The sequence below is a fragment of the Oncorhynchus keta genome, chromosome 8 (assembly GCF_023373465.1).
Source record: "Oncorhynchus keta strain PuntledgeMale-10-30-2019 chromosome 8, Oket_V2, whole genome shotgun sequence".
Taxonomy (NCBI): Eukaryota; Metazoa; Chordata; class Actinopteri; order Salmoniformes; family Salmonidae; genus Oncorhynchus; species Oncorhynchus keta.
Window position 1 is genome coordinate 48,985,404 of NC_068428.1, and position 19,331 is coordinate 49,004,734.

Below are 19,331 nucleotides of genomic sequence, written 5' to 3' on the forward strand. Positions count from 1 at the left end.
TATTTAGTTGTCATGTTTAGAGAGGGCAGAGAATCAACTCTCACATCGGTTCCTGTATTTAGTTGTCATGTTTAGAGAGGGCAGAGAATCAACTCTCACATCGGTTCCTGTATTTAGTTGTCATGTTTAGAGAGGGCAGAGAATCAACTCTCACATCGGTTCCTGTATTTAGTTGTCATGTTTAGAGAGGGCAGAGAATCAACTCTCACAGTCTGAGCCTGTATTTAGTTGTCATGTTTAGAGAGGGCAGAGAATCAACTCTCCCATCAGTTCCTGTATTTAGTTGTCATGTTTAGAGAGGGCAGAGAATCAACTCTCACATCGGTTCCTGTATTTAGTTGTCATGTTTAGAGAGGGCAGAGAATCAACTCTCCCATCAGTTCCTGTATTTAGTTGTCATGTTTAGAGAGGGCAGAGAATCAACTCTCACATCGGTTCCTGTATTTAGTTGTCATGTTTAGAGAGGGCAGAGAATCAACTCTCCCATCGGTTCCTGTATTTAGTTGTCATGTTTAGAGAGGGCAGAGAATCAACTCTCCCATCGGTTCCTGTATTTAGTTGTCATGTTTAGAGAGGGCAGAGAATCAACTCTCACATCGGTTCCTGTATTTAGTTGTCATGTTTAGAGAGGGCAGAGAATCAACTCTCACATCGGTTCCTGTATTTAGTTGTCATGTTTAGAGAGGGCAGAGAATCAACTCTCACATCGGTTCCTGTATTTAGTTGTCATGTTTAGAGAGGGCAGAGAATCAACTCTCACATCGGTTCCTGTATTTAGTTGTCATGTTTAGAGAGGGCAGAGAATCAACTCTCACAGTCTGAGCCTGTATTTAGTTGTCATGTTTAGAGAGGGCAGAGAATCAACTCTCACAGTCTGAGCCTGTATTTAGTTGTCATGTTTAGAGAGGGCAGAGAATCAACTCTCACAGTCTGATCCTGTATTTAGTTGTCATGTTTAGAGAGGGCAGAGAATCAACTCTCACATCGGTTCCTGTATTTAGTTGTCATGTTTAGAGAGGGCAGAGAATCAACTCTCACAGTCTGAGCCTGTATTTAGTTGTCATGTTTAGAGAGGGCAGAGAATCAACTCTCACATCGGTTCCTGTATTTAGTTGTCATGTTTAGAGAGGGCAGAGAATCAACTCTCACATCGGTTCCTGTATTTAGTTGTCATGTTTAGAGAGGGCAGAGAATCAACTCTCACATCGGTTCCTGTATTTAGTTGTCATGTTTAGAGAGGGCAGAGAATCAACTCTCACAGTCTGAGCCTGTATTTAGTTGTCATGTTTAGAGAGGGCAGAGAATCAACTCTCACATCGGTTCCTGTATTTAGTTGTCATGTTTAGAGAGGGCAGAGAATCAACTCTCACATCAGTTCCTGTATTTAGTTGTCATGTTTAGAGAGGGCAGAGAATCAACTCTCCCATCGGTTCCTGTATTTAGTTGTCATGTTTAGAGAGGGCAGAGAATCAACTCTCCCATCGGTTCCTGTATTTAGTTGTCATGTTTAGAGAGGGCAGAGAATCAACTCTCCCATCAGTTCCTGTATTTAGTTGTCATGTTTAGAGAGGGCAGAGAATCAACTCTCCCATCGGTTCCTGTATTTAGTTGTCATGTTTAGAGAGGGCAGAGAATCAACTCTCCCATCAGTTCCTGTATTTAGTTGTCATGTTTAGAGAGGGCAGAGAATCAACTCTCACATCGGTTCCTGTATTTAGTTGTCATGTTTAGAGAGGGCAGAGAATCAACTCTCACAGTCTGATCCTGTATTTAGTTGTCATGTTTAGAGAGGGCAGAGAATCAACTCTCACATCGGTTCCTGTATTTAGTTGTCATGTTTAGAGAGGGCAGAGAATCAACTCTCACATCGGTTCCTGTATTTAGTTGTCATGTTTAGAGAGGGCAGAGAATCCACTCTCACATCGGTTCCTGTATTTAGTTGTCATGTTTAGAGAGGGCAGAGAATCAACTCTCACATCGGTTCCTGTATTTAGTTGTCATGTTTAGAGAGGGCAGAGAATCAACTCTCACATCGGTTCCTGTATTTAGTTGTCATGTTTAGAGAGGGCAGAGAATCAACTCTCACATTGGTTCCTGTATTTAGTTGTCATGTTTAGAGAGGGCAGAGAATCAACTCTCCCATCGGTTCCTGTATTTAGTTGTCATGTTTAGAGAGGGCAGAGAATCAACTCTCACAGTCTGAGCCTGTATTTAGTTGTCATGTTTAGAGAGGGCAGAGAATCAACTCTCACATCGGTTCCTGTATTTAGTTGTCATGTTTAGAGAGGGCAGAGAATCCACTCTCACATCGGTTCCTGTATTTAGTTGTCATGTTTAGAGAGGGCAGAGAATCAACTCTCACATCGGTTCCTGTATTTAGTTGTCATGTTTAGAGAGGGCAGAGAATCAACTCTCACATCGGTTCCTGTATTTAGTTGTCATGTTTAGAGAGGGCAGAGAATCAACTCTCACATCGGTTCCTGTATTTAGTTGTCATGTTTAGAGAGGGCAGAGAATCAACTCTCACATCGGTTCCTGTATTTAGTTGTCATGTTTAGAGAGGGCAGAGAATCAACTCTCACATCGGTTCCTGTATTTAGTTGTCATGTTTAGAGAGGGCAGAGAATCAACTCTCCCATCGGTTCCTGTATTTAGTTGTCATGTTTAGAGAGGGCAGAGAATCAACTCTCACAGTCTGAGCCTGTATTTAGTTGTCATGTTTAGAGAGGGCAGAGAATCAACTCTCACAGTCTGAGCCTGTATTTAGTTGTCATGTTTAGAGAGGGCAGAGAATCAACTCTCACATCAGTTCCTGTATTTAGTTGTCATGTTTAGAGAGGGCAGAGAATCAACTCTCACATCGGTTCCTGTATTTAGTTGTCATGTTTAGAGAGGGCAGAGAATCAACTCTCACATCGGTTCCTGTATTTAGTTGTCATGTTTAGAGGGCAGAGAATCAACTCTCACAGTCTGAGCCTGTATTTAGTTGTCATGTTTAGAGAGGGCAGAGAATCAACTCTCCCATCAGTTCCTGTATTTAGTTGTCATGTTTAGAGAGGGCAGAGAATCAACTCTCCCATCGGTTCCTGTATTTAGTTGTCATGTTTAGAGAGGGCAGAGAATCAACTCTCACAGTCTGAGCCTGTATTTAGTTGTCATGTTTAGAGAGGGCAGAGAATCCACTCTCACATCAGTTCCTGTATTTAGTTGTCATGTTTAGAGAGGGCAGAGAATCAACTCTCCCATCAGTTCCTGTATTTAGTTGTCATGTTTAGAGAGGGCAGAGAATCAACTCTCACATCGGTTCCTGTATTTAGTTGTCATGTTTAGAGAGGGCAGAGAATCAACTCTCCCATCGGTTCCTGTATTTAGTTGTCATGTTTAGAGAGGGCAGAGAATCAACTCTCACATCGGTTCCTGTATTTAGTTGTCATGTTTAGAGAGGGCAGAGAATCAACTCTCACATCGGTTCCTGTATTTAGTTGTCATGTTTAGAGAGGGCAGAGAATCAATCAACTCTCACATCTGAGCCTGTATTTAGTTGTCATGTTTAGAGAGGGCAGAGAATCAACTCTCACATCGGTTCCTGTATTTAGTTGTCATGTTTAGAGAGGGCAGAGAATCAACTCTCACATCGGTTCCTGTATTTAGTTGTCATGTTTAGAGAGGGCAGAGAATCAACTCTCACATCGGTTCCTGTATTTAGTTGTCATGTTTAGAGAGGGCAGAGAATCAACTCTCACATCGGTTCCTGTATTTAGTTGTCATGTTTAGAGAGGGCAGAGAATCAACTCTCACATCGGTTCCTGTATTTAGTTGTCATGTTTAGAGAGGGCAGAGAATCAACTCTCCCATCAGTTCCTGTATTTAGTTGTCATGTTTAGAGAGGGCAGAGAATCAACTCTCACAGTCTGAGCCTGTATTTAGTTGTCATGTTTAGAGAGGGCAGAGAATCAACTCTCACATCGGTTCCTGTATTTAGTTGTCATGTTTAGAGAGGGCAGAGAATCAACTCTCACATCGGTTCCTGTATTTAGTTGTCATGTTTAGAGAGGGCAGAGAATCAACTCTCACAGTCTGAGCCTGTATTTAGTTGTCATGTTTAGAGAGGGCAGAGAATCAACTCTCACATCGGTTCCTGTATTTAGTTGTCATGTTTAGAGAGGGCAGAGAATCCACTCTCCCATCGGTTCCTGTATTTAGTTGTCATGTTTAGAGAGGGCAGAGAATCAACTCTCACATCGGTTCCTGTATTTAGTTGTCATGTTTAGAGAGGGCAGAGAATCAACTCTCCCATTGGTTCCTGTATTTAGTTGTCATGTTTAGAGAGGGCAGAGAATCAACTCTCCCATCGGTTCCTGTATTTAGTTGTCATGTTTAGAGAGGGCAGAGAATCAACTCTCCCATCGGTTCCTGTATTTAGTTGTCATGTTTAGAGAGGGCAGAGAATCAACTCTCCCATCGGTTCCTGTATTTAGTTGTCATGTTTAGAGAGGGCAGAGAATCAACTCTCACATCGGTTCCTGTATTTAGTTGTCATGTTTAGAGAGGGCAGAGAATCAACTCTCCCATCAGTTCCTGTATTTAGTTGTCATGTTTAGAGAGGGCAGAGAATCAACTCTCCCATCGGTTCCTGTATTTAGTTGTCATGTTTAGAGAGGGCAGAGAATCAACTCTCCCATCGGTTCCTGTATTTAGTTGTCATGTTTAGAGAGGGCAGAGAATCAACTCTCCCATCAGTTCCTGTATTTAGTTGTCATGTTTAGAGAGGGCAGAGAATCAACTCTCCCATCGGTTCCTGTATTTAGTTGTCATGTTTAGAGAGGGCAGAGAATCAACTCTCACAGTCTGAGCCTGTATTTAGTTGTCATGTTTAGAGAGGGCAGAGAATCAACTCTCACATCAGTTCCTGTATTTAGTTGTCATGTTTAGAGAGGGCAGAGAATCAACTCTCACAGTCTGAGCCTGTATTTAGTTGTCATGTTTAGAGAGGGCAGAGAATCAACTCTCACATCGGTTCCTGTATTTAGTTGTCATGTTTAGAGAGGGCAGAGAATCAACTCTCACATCGGTTCCTGTATTTAGTTGTCATGTTTAGAGAGGGCAGAGAATCAACTCTCCCATCAGTTCCTGTATTTAGTTGTCATGTTTAGAGAGGGCAGAGAATCAACTCTCACAGTCTGAGCCTGTATTTAGTTGTCATGTTTAGAGAGGGCAGAGAATCAACTCTCACATCGGTTCCTGTATTTAGTTGTCATGTTTAGAGAGGGCAGAGAATCAACTCTCACAGTCTGAGCCTGTATTTAGTTGTCATGTTTAGAGAGGGCAGAGAATCAACTCTCACATCGGTTCCTGTATTTAGTTGTCATGTTTAGAGAGGGCAGAGAATCAACTCTCACATCGGTTCCTGTATTTAGTTGTCATGTTTAGAGAGGGCAGAGAATCAACTCTCACATCGGTTCCTGTATTTAGTTGTCATGTTTAGAGAGGGCAGAGAATCAACTCTCACATCGGTTCCTGTATTTAGTTGTCATGTTTAGAGAGGGCAGAGAATCAACTCTCACATCGGTTCCTGTATTTAGTTGTCATGTTTAGAGAGGGCAGAGAATCAACTCTCACATCGGTTCCTGTATTTAGTTGTCATGTTTAGAGAGGGCAGAGAATCCACTCTCACATCGGTTCCTGTATTTAGTTGTCATGTTTAGAGAGGGCAGAGAATCCACTCTCACATCGGTTCCTGTATTTAGTTGTCATGTTTAGAGAGGGCAGAGAATCAACTCTCACATCGGTTCCTGTATTTAGTTGTCATGTTTAGAGAGGGCAGAGAATCAACTCTCACAGTCTGAGCCTGTATTTAGTTGTCATGTTTAGAGAGGGCAGAGAATCAACTCTCCCATCGGTTCCTGTATTTAGTTGTCATGTTTAGAGAGGGCAGAGAATCAACTCTCCCATCGGTTCCTGTATTTAGTTGTCATGTTTAGAGAGGGCAGAGAATCAACTCTCACATCGGTTCCTGTATTTAGTTGTCATGTTTAGAGAGGGCAGAGAATCAACTCTCACAGTCTGAGCCTGTATTTAGTTGTCATGTTTAGAGAGGGCAGAGAATCAACTCTCCCATCGGTTCCTGTATTTAGTTGTCATGTTTAGAGAGGGCAGAGAATCAACTCTCACAGTCTGAGCCTGTATTTAGTTGTCATGTTTAGAGAGGGCAGAGAATCAACTCTCCCATCGGTTCCTGTATTTAGTTGTCATGTTTAGAGAGGGCAGAGAATCAACTCTCACATCGGTTCCTGTATTTAGTTGTCATGTTTAGAGAGGGCAGAGAATCAACTCTCACATCGGTTCCTGTATTTAGTTGTCATGTTTAGAGAGGGCAGAGAATCAACTCTCACAGTCTGAGCCTGTATTTAGTTGTCATGTTTAGAGAGGGCAGAGAATCAACTCTCACATCGGTTCCTGTATTTAGTTGTCATGTTTAGAGAGGGCAGAGAATCAACTCTCCCATTGGTTCCTGTATTTAGTTGTCATGTTTAGAGAGGGCAGAGAATCAACTCTCCCATCAGTTCCTGTATTTAGTTGTCATGTTTAGAGAGGGCAGAGAATCAACTCTCACATCGGTTCCTGTATTTAGTTGTCATGTTTAGAGAGGGCAGAGAATCAACTCTCACAGTCTGAGCCTGTATTTAGTTGTCATGTTTAGAGAGGGCAGAGAATCAACTCTCACAGTCTGATCCTGTATTTAGTTGTCATGTTTAGAGAGGGCAGAGAATCAACTCTCCCATCAGTTCCTGTATTTAGTTGTCATGTTTAGAGAGGGCAGAGAATCAACTCTCACAGTCTGAGCCTGTATTTAGTTGTCATGTTTAGAGAGGGCAGAGAATCAACTCTCACAGTCTGATCCTGTATTTAGTTGTCATGTTTAGAGAGGGCAGAGAATCAACTCTCACAGTCTGATCCTGTATTTAGTTGTCATGTTTAGAGAGGGCAGAGAATCAACTCTCACAGTCTGATCCTGTATTTAGTTGTCATGTTTAGAGAGGGCAGAGAATCAACTCTCACATCGGTTCCTGTATTTAGTTGTCATGTTTAGAGAGGGCAGAGAATCAACTCTCACAGTCTGAGCCTGTATTTAGTTGTCATGTTTAGAGAGGGCAGAGAATCAACTCTCCCATCAGTTCCTGTATTTAGTTGTCATGTTTAGAGAGGGCAGAGAATCAACTCTCACAGTCTGATCCTGTATTTAGTTGTCATGTTTAGAGAGGGCAGAGAATCAACTCTCCCATCAGTTCCTGTATTTAGTTGTCATGTTTAGAGAGGGCAGAGAATCAACTCTCACATCGGTTCCTGTATTTAGTTGTCATGTTTAGAGAGGGCAGAGAATCAACTCTCACATCGGTTCCTGTATTTAGTTGTCATGTTTAGAGAGGGCAGAGAATCAACTCTCACATCGGTTCCTGTATTTAGTTGTCATGTTTAGAGAGGGCAGAGAATCAACTCTCACAGTCTGAGCCTGTATTTAGTTGTCATGTTTAGTCAGGGCAGAGAATCAACTCTCACATCGGTTCCTGTATTTAGTTGTCATGTTTAGAGAGGGCAGAGAATCAACTCTCACAGTCTGTTCCTGTATTTAGTTGTCATGTTTAGAGAGGGCAGAGAATCAACTCTCCCAGTCTGAGCCTGTATTTAGTTGTCATGTTTAGAGAGGGCAGAGAATCAACTCTCACATCGGTTCCTGTATTTAGTTGTCATGTTTAGAGAGGGCAGAGAATCCACTCTCACATCGGTTCCTGTATTTAGTTGTCATGTTTAGAGAGGGCAGAGAATCAACTCTCACATCGGTTCCTGTATTTAGTTGTCATGTTTAGAGAGGGCAGAGAATCAACTCTCCCAGTCTGAGCCTGTATTTAGTTGTCATGTTTAGAGAGGGCAGAGAATCCACTCTCACATCGGTTCCTGTATTTAGTTGTCATGTTTAGAGAGGGCAGAGAATCCACTCTCACATCGGTTCCTGTATTTAGTTGTCATGTTTAGTCAGGGCAGAGAATCAACTCTCACATCGGTTCCTGTATTTAGTTGTCATGTTTAGAGAGGGCAGAGAATCCACTCTCACATCGGTTCCTGTATTTAGTTGTCATGTTTAGAGAGGGCAGAGAATCAACTCTCACATCGGTTCCTGTATTTAGTTGTCATGTTTAGAGAGGGCAGAGAATCAACTCTCACATCGGTTCCTGTATTTAGTTGTCATGTTTAGAGAGGGCAGAGAATCAACTCTCCCATCGGTTCCTGTATTTAGTTGTCATGTTTAGAGAGGGCAGAGAATCAACTCTCACATCGGTTCCTGTATTTAGTTGTCATGTTTAGTCAGGGCAGAGAATCAACTCTCACATCGGTTCCTGTATTTAGTTGTCATGTTTAGAGAGGGCAGAGAATCAACTCTCACATCGGTTCCTGTATTTAGTTGTCATGTTTAGAGAGGGCAGAGAATCAACTCTCACATCGGTTCCTGTATTTAGTTGTCATGTTTAGAGAGGGCAGAGAATCAACTCTCACAGTCTGAGCCTGTATTTAGTTGTCATGTTTAGAGAGGGCAGAGAATCAACTCTCCCATCAGTTCCTGTATTTAGTTGTCATGTTTAGAGAGGGCAGAGAATCAACTCTCACATCGGTTCCTGTATTTAGTTGTCATGTTTAGAGAGGGCAGAGAATCAACTCTCACATCGGTTCCTGTATTTAGTTGTCATGTTTAGAGAGGGCAGAGAATCAACTCTCACAGTCTGAGCCTGTATTTAGTTGTCATGTTTAGAGAGGGCAGAGAATCAACTCTCACATCGGTTCCTGTATTTAGTTGTCATGTTTAGAGAGGGCAGAGAATCAACTCTCCCATCGGTTCCTGTATTTAGTTGTCATGTTTAGAGAGGGCAGAGAATCAACTCTCACATCGGTTCCTGTATTTAGTTGTCATGTTTAGAGAGGGCAGAGAATCAACTCTCACATTGGTTCCTGTATTTAGTTGTCATGTTTAGAGAGGGCAGAGAATCAACTCTCCCATCGGTTCCTGTATTTAGTTGTCATGTTTAGAGAGGGCAGAGAATCAACTCTCACATCGGTTCCTGTATTTAGTTGTCATGTTTAGAGAGGGCAGAGAATCAACTCTCACAGTCTGAGCCTGTATTTAGTTGTCATGTTTAGAGAGGGCAGAGAATCAACTCTCACATCGGTTCCTGTATTTAGTTGTCATGTTTAGAGAGGGCAGAGAATCAACTCTCCCATCGGTTCCTGTATTTAGTTGTCATGTTTAGAGAGGGCAGAGAATCAACTCTCACATCGGTTCCTGTATTTAGTTGTCATGTTTAGAGAGGGCAGAGAATCAACTCTCACATCGGTTCCTGTATTTAGTTGTCATGTTTAGAGAGGGCAGAGAATCAACTCTCCCATCGGTTCCTGTATTTAGTTGTCATGTTTAGAGAGGGCAGAGAATCAACTCTCACATCGGTTCCTGTATTTAGTTGTCATGTTTAGAGAGGGCAGAGAATCAACTCTCACATCGGTTCCTGTATTTAGTTGTCATGTTTAGAGAGGGCAGAGAATCAACTCTCCCATCAGTTCCTGTATTTAGTTGTCATGTTTAGAGAGGGCAGAGAATCAACTCTCCCATCAGTTCCTGTATTTAGTTGTCATGTTTAGAGAGGGCAGAGAATCAACTCTCACATCGGTTCCTGTATTTAGTTGTCATGTTTAGAGAGGGCAGAGAATCAACTCTCACATCGGTTCCTGTATTTAGTTGTCATGTTTAGAGAGGGCAGAGAATCAACTCTCACAGTCTGAGCCTGTATTTAGTTGTCATGTTTAGAGAGGGCAGAGAATCAACTCTCACATCGGTTCCTGTATTTAGTTGTCATGTTTAGAGAGGGCAGAGAATCAACTCTCACATCGGTTCCTGTATTTAGTTGTCATGTTTAGAGAGGGCAGAGAATCAACTCTCCCATCGGTTCCTGTATTTAGTTGTCATGTTTAGAGAGGGCAGAGAATCAACTCTCCCATCGGTTCCTGTATTTAGTTGTCATGTTTAGAGAGGGCAGAGAATCAACTCTCACAGTCTGAGCCTGTATTTAGTTGTCATGTTTAGAGAGGGCAGAGAATCAACTCTCACATCGGTTCCTGTATTTAGTTGTCATGTTTAGAGAGGGCAGAGAATCAACTCTCCCATCGGTTCCTGTATTTAGTTGTCATGTTTAGAGAGGGCAGAGAATCAACTCTCCCATCGGTTCCTGTATTTAGTTGTCATGTTTAGAGAGGGCAGAGAATCAACTCTCACATCGGTTCCTGTATTTAGTTGTCATGTTTAGAGAGGGCAGAGAATCAACTCTCACATCGGTTCCTGTATTTAGTTGTCATGTTTAGAGAGGGCAGAGAATCAACTCTCCCATCGGTTCCTGTATTTAGTTGTCATGTTTAGAGAGGGCAGAGAATCAACTCTCACAGTCTGAGCCTGTATTTAGTTGTCATGTTTAGAGAGGGCAGAGAATCAACTCTCACATCGGTTCCTGTATTTAGTTGTCATGTTTAGAGAGGGCAGAGAATCAACTCTCACATCGGTTCCTGTATTTAGTTGTCATGTTTAGAGAGGGCAGAGAATCAACTCTTACAGTCTGAGCCTGTATTTAGTTGTCATGTTTAGAGAGGGCAGAGAATCAACTCTCCCATCAGTTCCTGTATTTAGTTGTCATGTTTAGAGAGGGCAGAGAATCCACTCTCACATCGGTTCCTGTATTTAGTTGTCATGTTTAGAGAGGGCAGAGAATCCACTCTCACAGTCTGAGCCTGTATTTAGTTGTCATGTTTAGAGAGGGCAGAGAATCAACTCTCCCATCGGTTCCTGTATTTAGTTGTCATGTTTAGAGAGGGCAGAGAATCAACTCTCCCATCGGTTCCTGTATTTAGTTGTCATGTTTAGAGAGGGCAGAGAATCAACTCTCACATCGGTTCCTGTATTTAGTTGTCATGTTTAGAGAGGGCAGAGAATCAACTCTCACATCGGTTCCTGTATTTAGTTGTCATGTTTAGAGAGGGCAGAGAATCAACTCTCCCATCGGTTCCTGTATTTAGTTGTCATGTTTAGAGAGGGCAGAGAATCAACTCTTACAGTCTGAGCCTGTATTTAGTTGTCATGTTTAGAGAGGGCAGAGAATCAACTCTCACATCGGTTCCTGTATTTAGTTGTCATGTTTAGAGAGGGCAGAGAATCAACTCTCACATCGGTTCCTGTATTTAGTTGTCATGTTTAGAGAGGGCAGAGAATCAACTCTTACAGTCTGAGCCTGTATTTAGTTGTCATGTTTAGAGAGGGCAGAGAATCAACTCTCCCATCGGTTCCTGTATTTAGTTGTCATGTTTAGAGAGGGCAGAGAATCAACTCTCACATCGGTTCCTGTATTTAGTTGTCATGTTTAGAGAGGGCAGAGAATCCACTCTCACAGTCTGAGCCTGTATTTAGTTGTCATGTTTAGAGAGGGCAGAGAATCAACTCTCACATCGGTTCCTGTATTTAGTTGTCATGTTTAGAGAGGGCAGAGAATCAACTCTCACATCGGTTCCTGTATTTAGTTGTCATGTTTAGAGAGGGCAGAGAATCCACTCTCACATCGGTTCCTGTATTTAGTTGTCATGTTTAGAGAGGGCAGAGAATCAACTCTCACATCGGTTCCTGTATTTAGTTGTCATGTTTAGAGAGGGCAGAGAATCCACTCTCACATCGGTTCCTGTATTTAGTTGTCATGTTTAGAGAGGGCAGAGAATCAACTCTCACATCGGTTCCTGTATTTAGTTGTCATGTTTAGAGAGGGCAGAGAATCAACTCTTACAGTCTGAGCCTGTATTTAGTTGTCATGTTTAGAGAGGGCAGAGAATCAACTCTCACATCAGTTCCTGTATTTAGTTGTCATGTTTAGAGAGGGCAGAGAATCAACTCTCACATCGGTTCCTGTATTTAGTTGTCATGTTTAGAGAGGGCAGAGAATCAACTCTCACATCAGTTCCTGTATTTAGTTGTCATGTTTAGAGAGGGCAGAGAATCAACTCTCCCATCGGTTCCTGTATTTAGTTGTCATGTTTAGAGAGGGCAGAGAATCAACTCTCACATCGGTTCCTGTATTTAGTTGTCATGTTTAGAGAGGGCAGAGAATCAACTCTCCCATCGGTTCCTGTATTTAGTTGTCATGTTTAGAGAGGGCAGAGAATCCACTCTCACATCGGTTCCTGTATTTAGTTGTCATGTTTAGAGAGGGCAGAGAATCAACTCTCACAGTCTGAGCCTGTATTTAGTTGTCATGTTTAGAGAGGGCAGAGAATCAACTCTCACATCGGTTCCTGTATTTAGTTGTCATGTTTAGAGAGGGCAGAGAATCAACTCTCACATCGGTTCCTGTATTTAGTTGTCATGTTTAGAGAGGGCAGAGAATCCACTCTCACATCGGTTCCTGTATTTAGTTGTCATGTTTAGAGAGGGCAGAGAATCAACTCTCCCATCGGTTCCTGTATTTAGTTGTCATGTTTAGAGAGGGCAGAGAATCAACTCTCCCATTGGTTCCTGTATTTAGTTGTCATGTTTAGAGAGGGCAGAGAATCAACTCTCACATCGGTTCCTGTATTTAGTTGTCATGTTTAGAGAGGGCAGAGAATCAACTCTCACATCGGTTCCTGTATTTAGTTGTCATGTTTAGAGAGGGCAGAGAATCAACTCTCCCATCGGTTCCTGTATTTAGTTGTCATGTTTAGAGAGGGCAGAGAATCAACTCTCACATCGGTTGCAAAGGGCATCAGTGTCTCCCCAAGGCTTCTGATTTTTAAATGCAGTTTTTCACAGAACCGCCTGTTGCGACATCGATGAGGCTGTTTCAGATATTGGTAAGTGGACTGGAGGGTATGGAAGGGATGTGATTGTGTCGTTCGTTTCCGGAAAGTGCGTAACTGCGCACCCAGCTCACTCAGGCGTTTCGCTATATCACATTTGACATTGTCCGTAAGCTTGAGTTCATTTGCACACAAAGAATCATACAACGATGGAAAGGACCTGTGTGTTGTCCTTGTTAATGCAGACAGACAAGAGCTCCAACTTCTTAATCATAGCCTCAATTTTGTCCAACACATTGAGTATAGTTTCCGAGAGTCCCTGTAATCCTAGAGTCAGATCATTCAGGTGAGAACAAACGTCACCCAGACATTTACATTTACATTACATTTAAGTCATTTAGCAGACGCTCTTATCCAGAGCGACTTACAAATTGGTGCATTCACCTTATGACATCCAGTAGAACAGCCACTTTACAATAGTGCATCTAAATCTTAAAGGGGTGGGGGGTGAGAAGGATTACTTATCCAGACAGACCAGTCGTGTGAGAAACTCATCATCATCATCAAGCGGTCAGACAAGTGAACATTATGGTCAGTAAAGAAAACTTTAAGCTCGTCTCTCATTTCAAAAACACATGTCAATACTTTGCGCCTTGATAACCAGCACACTGTGTTGGGGATCAGTGTGGTGGAGGTGTTGTTACCCTCACCACCTGGGGGCGGCCTGTCAGGAAGTCCAGGGTCCAGTTGTAGAGGGATGTGTTGTTACCCTCACCACCTGGGGGCGGCCCGTCAGGAAGTCCAGGATCCAGTTGTAGAGGGAGGTGTTGTTACCCTCACCACCTGGGGGCGGCCTGTCAGGAAGTCCAGGATCCAGATGTAGAGGGAGGTGTTGTTACCCTCACCACCTGGGGACGGCCTGTCAGGAAGTCCAGGATCCAGTTGTAGAGGGAGGTGTTGTTACCCTCACCACCTGGGGGCGGTCTGTCAGGAAGTCCAGGATCCAGTTGTAGAGGGAGGTGTTGTTACCCTCACCACCTGGGGGCGGTCTGTCAGGAAGTCCAGGATCCAGTTGTAGAGGGATGTGTTGTTACCCTCACCACCTGGGGGCGGCCCGTCAGGAAGTCCAGGATCCAGTTGTAGAGGGAGGTGTTGTTACCCTCACCACCTGGGGGCGGCCTGTCAGGAAGTCCAGGGTCCAGTTGTAGAGGGAGGTGTTGTTACCCTCACCACCTGGGGGCGGCCCGTCAGTAGAGGGAGGTGTTGTTACCCTCACCACCTGGGGCGGCCTGTCAGGAAGTCCATGGTCCAGTTGTAGAGGGATGTGTTGTTACCCTCACCACCTGGGGGCGGCCTGTCAGGAAGTCCAGGGTCCAGTTGTAGAGGGATGTGTTGTTACCCTCACCACCTGGGGGCGGCCCGTCAGGAAGTCCAGGGTCCAGTTGTAGAGGGATGTGTTGTTACCCTCACCACCTGGGGGCGGCCTGTCAGGAAGTCCAGGATCCAGTTGTAGAGGGATGTGTTGTTACCCTCACCACCTGGGGGAGGCCCGTCAGGAAGTCCAGGGTCCAGTTGTAGAGGGAGGTGTTGTTACCCTCACCACCTGGGGGCGGCCCGTCAGTAGAGGGAGGTGTTGTTACCCTCACCACCTGGGGGCGGCCTGTCAGGAAGTCCAGGATCCAGATGTAGAGGGAGGTGTTGTTACCCTCACCACCTGGGGGCGGCCTGTCAGGAAGTCCAGGATCCAGATGTAGAGGGAGGTGTTGTTACCCTCACCACCTGGGGGAGGCCCGTCAGGAAGTCCAGGATCCAGTTGTAGAGGGAGGTGTTTAGTCCCAGGGTCCTTAGCTTAGTGATGAGCTTTGAGGGCACTATGGTGTTGAACACTGAGCTGTAGTTAATGAATAGCATTCTCACATAGGTGTTCCTCTTGTCCAGGTGGGTGAGGGCAGTGTGGAGTGCAATAGCCTCATCTGTGGATTTGTTAACATGGCTATTTTTAACACTTTATTGGGATGCTTGTTTTAATAGAGTGGTTAAGGTCTGCCCTACACCAAGTTAACAAACCTGTTTCCTGTTTAGTAGTGTGGTGGATGGGACTACCAGCTCTCTGTAACCTAGAGGACAACCAGTGGGTCCATCTCCTCTATACCACCCATCTGGTAGTGTGGTGGATGGGACTACCAGCTCTCTGTAACCTAGAGGACAACCAGTGGGTCCATCTCCTCTATACCACCCACCTGGTAGTGTGGTGGATGGGACTACCAGCTCTCTGTAACCTAGAGGGCAACCAGTGGGTCCGTCTCCTCTATACCACCCACCTGGTAGTGTGGTGGATGGGACTACCAGCTCTCTGTAACCTAGAGGGCAACCAGTGGGTCTATCTCCTCTATACCACCCACCTGGTAGTGTGGTGGATGGGACTACCAGCTCTCTGTAACCTAGAGGGCAACCAGTGGGTCCATCTCCTCTATACCACCCACCTGGTAGTGTGGTGGATGGGACTACCAGCTCTCTGTAACCTAGAGGGCAACCAGTGGGTCCGTCTCCTCTATACCACCCACCTGGTAGTGTGGTGGATGGGACTACCAGCTCTCTGTAACCTAGAGGACAACCAGTGGGTCTGTCTCCTCTATACCACCCATCTGGTAGTGTGGTGGATGGGACTACCAGCTCTCTGTAACCTAGAGGACAACCAGTGGGTCCATCTCCTCTATACCACCCACCTGGTAGTGTGGTGGATGGGACTACCAGCTCTCTGTAACCTAGAGGACAACCAGTGGGTCCATCTCCTCTATACTACCCACCTGGTAGTGTGGTGGATGGGACTACCAGCTCTCTGTAACCTAGAGGACAACCAGTGGGTCTATCTCCTCCATACCACCCACCTGGTAGTGTGGTGGATGGGACTACCAGCTCTCTGTAACCTAGAGGACAACCAGTGGGTCCATCTCCTCTATACCACCCACCTGGTAGTGTGGTGGATGGGACTACCAGCTCTCTGTAACCTAGAGGGCAACCAGTGGGTCCATCTCCTCTATACCACCCACCTGGTAGTGTGGTGGATGGGACTACCAGCTCTCTGTAACCTAGAGGACAACCAGTGGGTCCATCTCCTCTATACCACCCACCTGGTAGTGTGGTGGATGGGACTACCAGCTCTCTGTAACCTAGAGGGCAACCAGTGGGTCTGTCTCCTCTATACCACCCACCTGGTAGTGTGGTGGATGGGACTACCAGCTCTCTGTAACCTAGAGGACAACCAGTGGGTCTGTCTCCTCTATACCACCCACCTGGTAGTGTGGTGGATGGGACTACCAGCTCTCTGTAACCTAGAGGGCAACCAGTGGGTCCATCTCCTCTATACCACCCACCTGGTAGTGTGGTGGATGGGACTACCAGCTCTCTGTAACCTAGAGGACAACCAGTGGGTCCATCTCCTCTATACCACCCACCTGGTAGTGTGGTGGATGGGACTACCAGCTCTCTGTAACCTAGAGGACAACCAGTGGGTCTGTCTCCTCTATACCACCCATCTGGTAGTGTGGTGGATGGGACTACCAGCTCTCTGTAACCTAGAGGACAACCAGTGGGTCCATCTCCTCTATACCACCCACCTGGTAGTGTGGTGGATGGGACTACCAGCTCTCTGTAACCTAGAGGACAACCAGTGGGTCCATCTCCTCTATACCACCCACCTGGTAGTGTGGTGGATGGGACTACCAGCGCTCTGTAACCTAGAGGGCAACCAGTGGGTCCATCTCCTCTATACCACCCACCTGGTAGTGTGGTGGATGGGACTACCAGCTCTCTGAAACCTAGAGGACAACCAGCAGGTCTATCTCCTCTATACCACCCACCTGGTAGTGTGGTGGATGGGACTACCAGCTCTCTGTAACCTAGAGGACAACCAGTGGGTCTATCTCCTCTAAACCACCCACCTGGTAGTGTGGTGGATGGGACGACCAGCTCTCTGTAACCTAGAGGACAACCAGTGGGTCCGTCTCCTCTATACCACCCACCTGGTAGTGTGGTGGATGGGACGACCAGCTCTCTGTAACCTAGAGGACAACCAGTGGGTCCATCTCCTCTATACCACCCACCTGGTAGTGTGGTGGATGGGACTACCAGCTCTCTGTAACCTAGAGGGCAACCAGTGGGTCCGTCTCCTCTATACCACCCACCTGGTAGTGTGGTGGATGGGACTACCAGCTCTCTGTAACCTAGAGGGCAACCAGTGGGTCCGTCTCCTCTATACCACCCACCTGGTAGTGTGGTGGATGGGACTACCAGCTCTCTGTAACCTAGAGGGCAACCAGTGGGTCCATCTCCTCTATACCACCCACCTGGTAGTGTGGTGGATGGGACTACCAGCTCTCTGTAACCTAGAGGACAACCAGTGGGTCCATCTCCTCTATACCACCCACCTGGTAGTGTGGTGGATGGGACTACCAGCTCTCTGTAACCTAGAGGACAACCAGTGGGTCCATCTCCTCTATACCACCCACCTGGTAGTGTGGTGGATGGGACTACCAGCTCTCTGTAACCTAGAGGGCAACCAGTGGGTCCATCTCCTCTATACCACCCACCTGGTAGTGTGGTGGATGGGACTACCAGCTCTCTGTAACCTAGAGGGCAACCAGTGGGTCCGTCTCCTCTATACCACCCACCTGGTAGTGTGGTGGATGGGACTACCAGCTCTCTGTAACCTAGAGGGCAACCAGTGGGTCCATCTCCTCTATACCACCCACCTGGTAGTGTGGTGGATGGGACTACCAGCTCTCTGTAACCTAGAGGACAACCAGTGGGTCCATCTCCTCTATACCACCCACCTGGTAGTGTGGTGGATGGGACTACCAGCTCTCTGTAACCTAGAGGGCAACCAGTGGGTCCATCTCCTCTATACCACCCACCTGGTAGTGTGGTGGATGGGACTACCAGCTCTCTGTAACCTAGAGGACAACCAGTGGGTCCATCTCCTCTATACCACCCACCTGGTAGTGTGGTGGATGGGACTACCAGCTCTCTGTAACCTAGAGGGCAACCAGTGGGTCTGTCTCCTCTATACCACCCACCTGGTAGTGTGGTGGATGGGACTACCAGCTCTCTGTAACCTAGAGGGTAACCAGTGGGTCCATCTCCTCTATACCACCCACCTGGTAGTGTGGTGGATGGGACTACCAGCTCTCTGTAACCTAGAGGACAACCAGTGGGTCCGTCTCCTCTATACCACCACCTGGTAGTGTGGTGGATGGGACTACCAGCTCTCTGTAACCTAGAGGACAACCAGCGGGTCTGTCTCCTCTATACCAGGTTTTTGTGTGATGTTTGTATTTCTTTGGTGAAGTCTGATGACCTCTGACCTTGTATATTCCAGGACGAGACGGTAAAACCTTTTTGTTCCATAGCTTCCAGTGTTCTGTGGTTTAGGCTCTGACCTCTCGTCTCCTCCATCTCTCCCCCGTTCACCCTCTACCTCCCCCTCTCTAGGATATATTAGGTGGTCCCGATGCTGCCGAACAGAGATATGACTCGGAGTTCTTTAAGAAGTTCCGGAACCAGAATATCATTCTGTCAGCCAGAACCTACGCCAGGGTAAACCCTTCTTCTCTACCCTGTGTCTCTCTCTCTCTCTCTGTGTCTCTGTGTGTCTCTGTGTGTCTCTGTGTGTCTCTCTCTCTCTCTCTCTGTGTCTCTGTGTGTCTCTGTGTGTCTCTGTGTGTCTCTCTCTCTCTGTGTGTCTCTCGCTCTCGCTCTCTCTGTGTGTCTCTCTCTCTCTGTGTCTCTTTGTGTCTCTCTCTCTCTGTGTGTCTCTCGCTCTCGCTCTCTCTCTGTGTGTCTCTCTCTCTCTGTGTCTCTTTGTGTCTCTCTCTCTCTCTGTGTGTCTCTCGCTCTCTCTCTGTGTGTCTCTCTCTCTCTGTGTCTCTTTGTGTCTCTGTGTGTCTCTCTCTCTGTGTCTCTTTGTGTCTCTCTCTCTCTGTGTCTCTTTGTGTCTCTCTCTCTGTGTCTCTTTGTGTCTCTCTCTCTCTGTGTGTCTCTCGCTCTCGCTCTCTCTCTGTGTGTCTCTCTCTCTCTGTGTCTCTTTGTGTCTCTCTCTCTCTGTGTGTCTCTCGCTCTCGCTCTCTCTCTGTGTGTCTCTCTCTCTCTCTGTGTCTCTTTGTGTCTCTCTCTCTCTGTGTGTCTCTCGCTCTCGCTCTCTCTGTGTGTCTCTCTCTCTCTGTGTCTCTTTGTGTCTCTCTCTCTCTGTGTGTCTCTCGCTCTCGCTCTCTCTCTGTGTGTCTCTCTCTCTCTGTGTCTCTTTGTGTCTCTCTCTCTCTGTGTGTCTCTCGCTCTCGCTCTCTCTCTCTGTGTCTCTCTCTCTCTCTCTCTCTCTCTGTGTGTCTCTCGCTCTCGCTCTCTCTCTCTCTCTCTCTCTGTGTGTCTCTCGCTCTCTGTCTCTCTCTCTCTCTGTGTGTCTCTCGCTCTCTCTCTCTGTGTGTCTC

At 46.0% G+C, this 19,331-nt stretch overlaps 1 protein-coding gene across 2 annotated transcripts in view; it reads left to right on the forward strand.

Moving 5' to 3' along the window:
- nbas (NBAS subunit of NRZ tethering complex) overlaps nucleotides 1-19,331 on the forward strand; it is a 384,598-nt gene that overhangs the window by 93,554 nt on the left and 271,713 nt on the right. For both annotated transcript variants that reach the window (XM_052524617.1, XM_052524618.1), the window contains exon 20: nucleotides 18,340-18,444. In XM_052524617.1, the coding sequence (XP_052380577.1) occupies nucleotides 18,340-18,444 (105 nt within the window). The remainder of the gene's footprint in view (nucleotides 1-18,339; nucleotides 18,445-19,331) is intronic.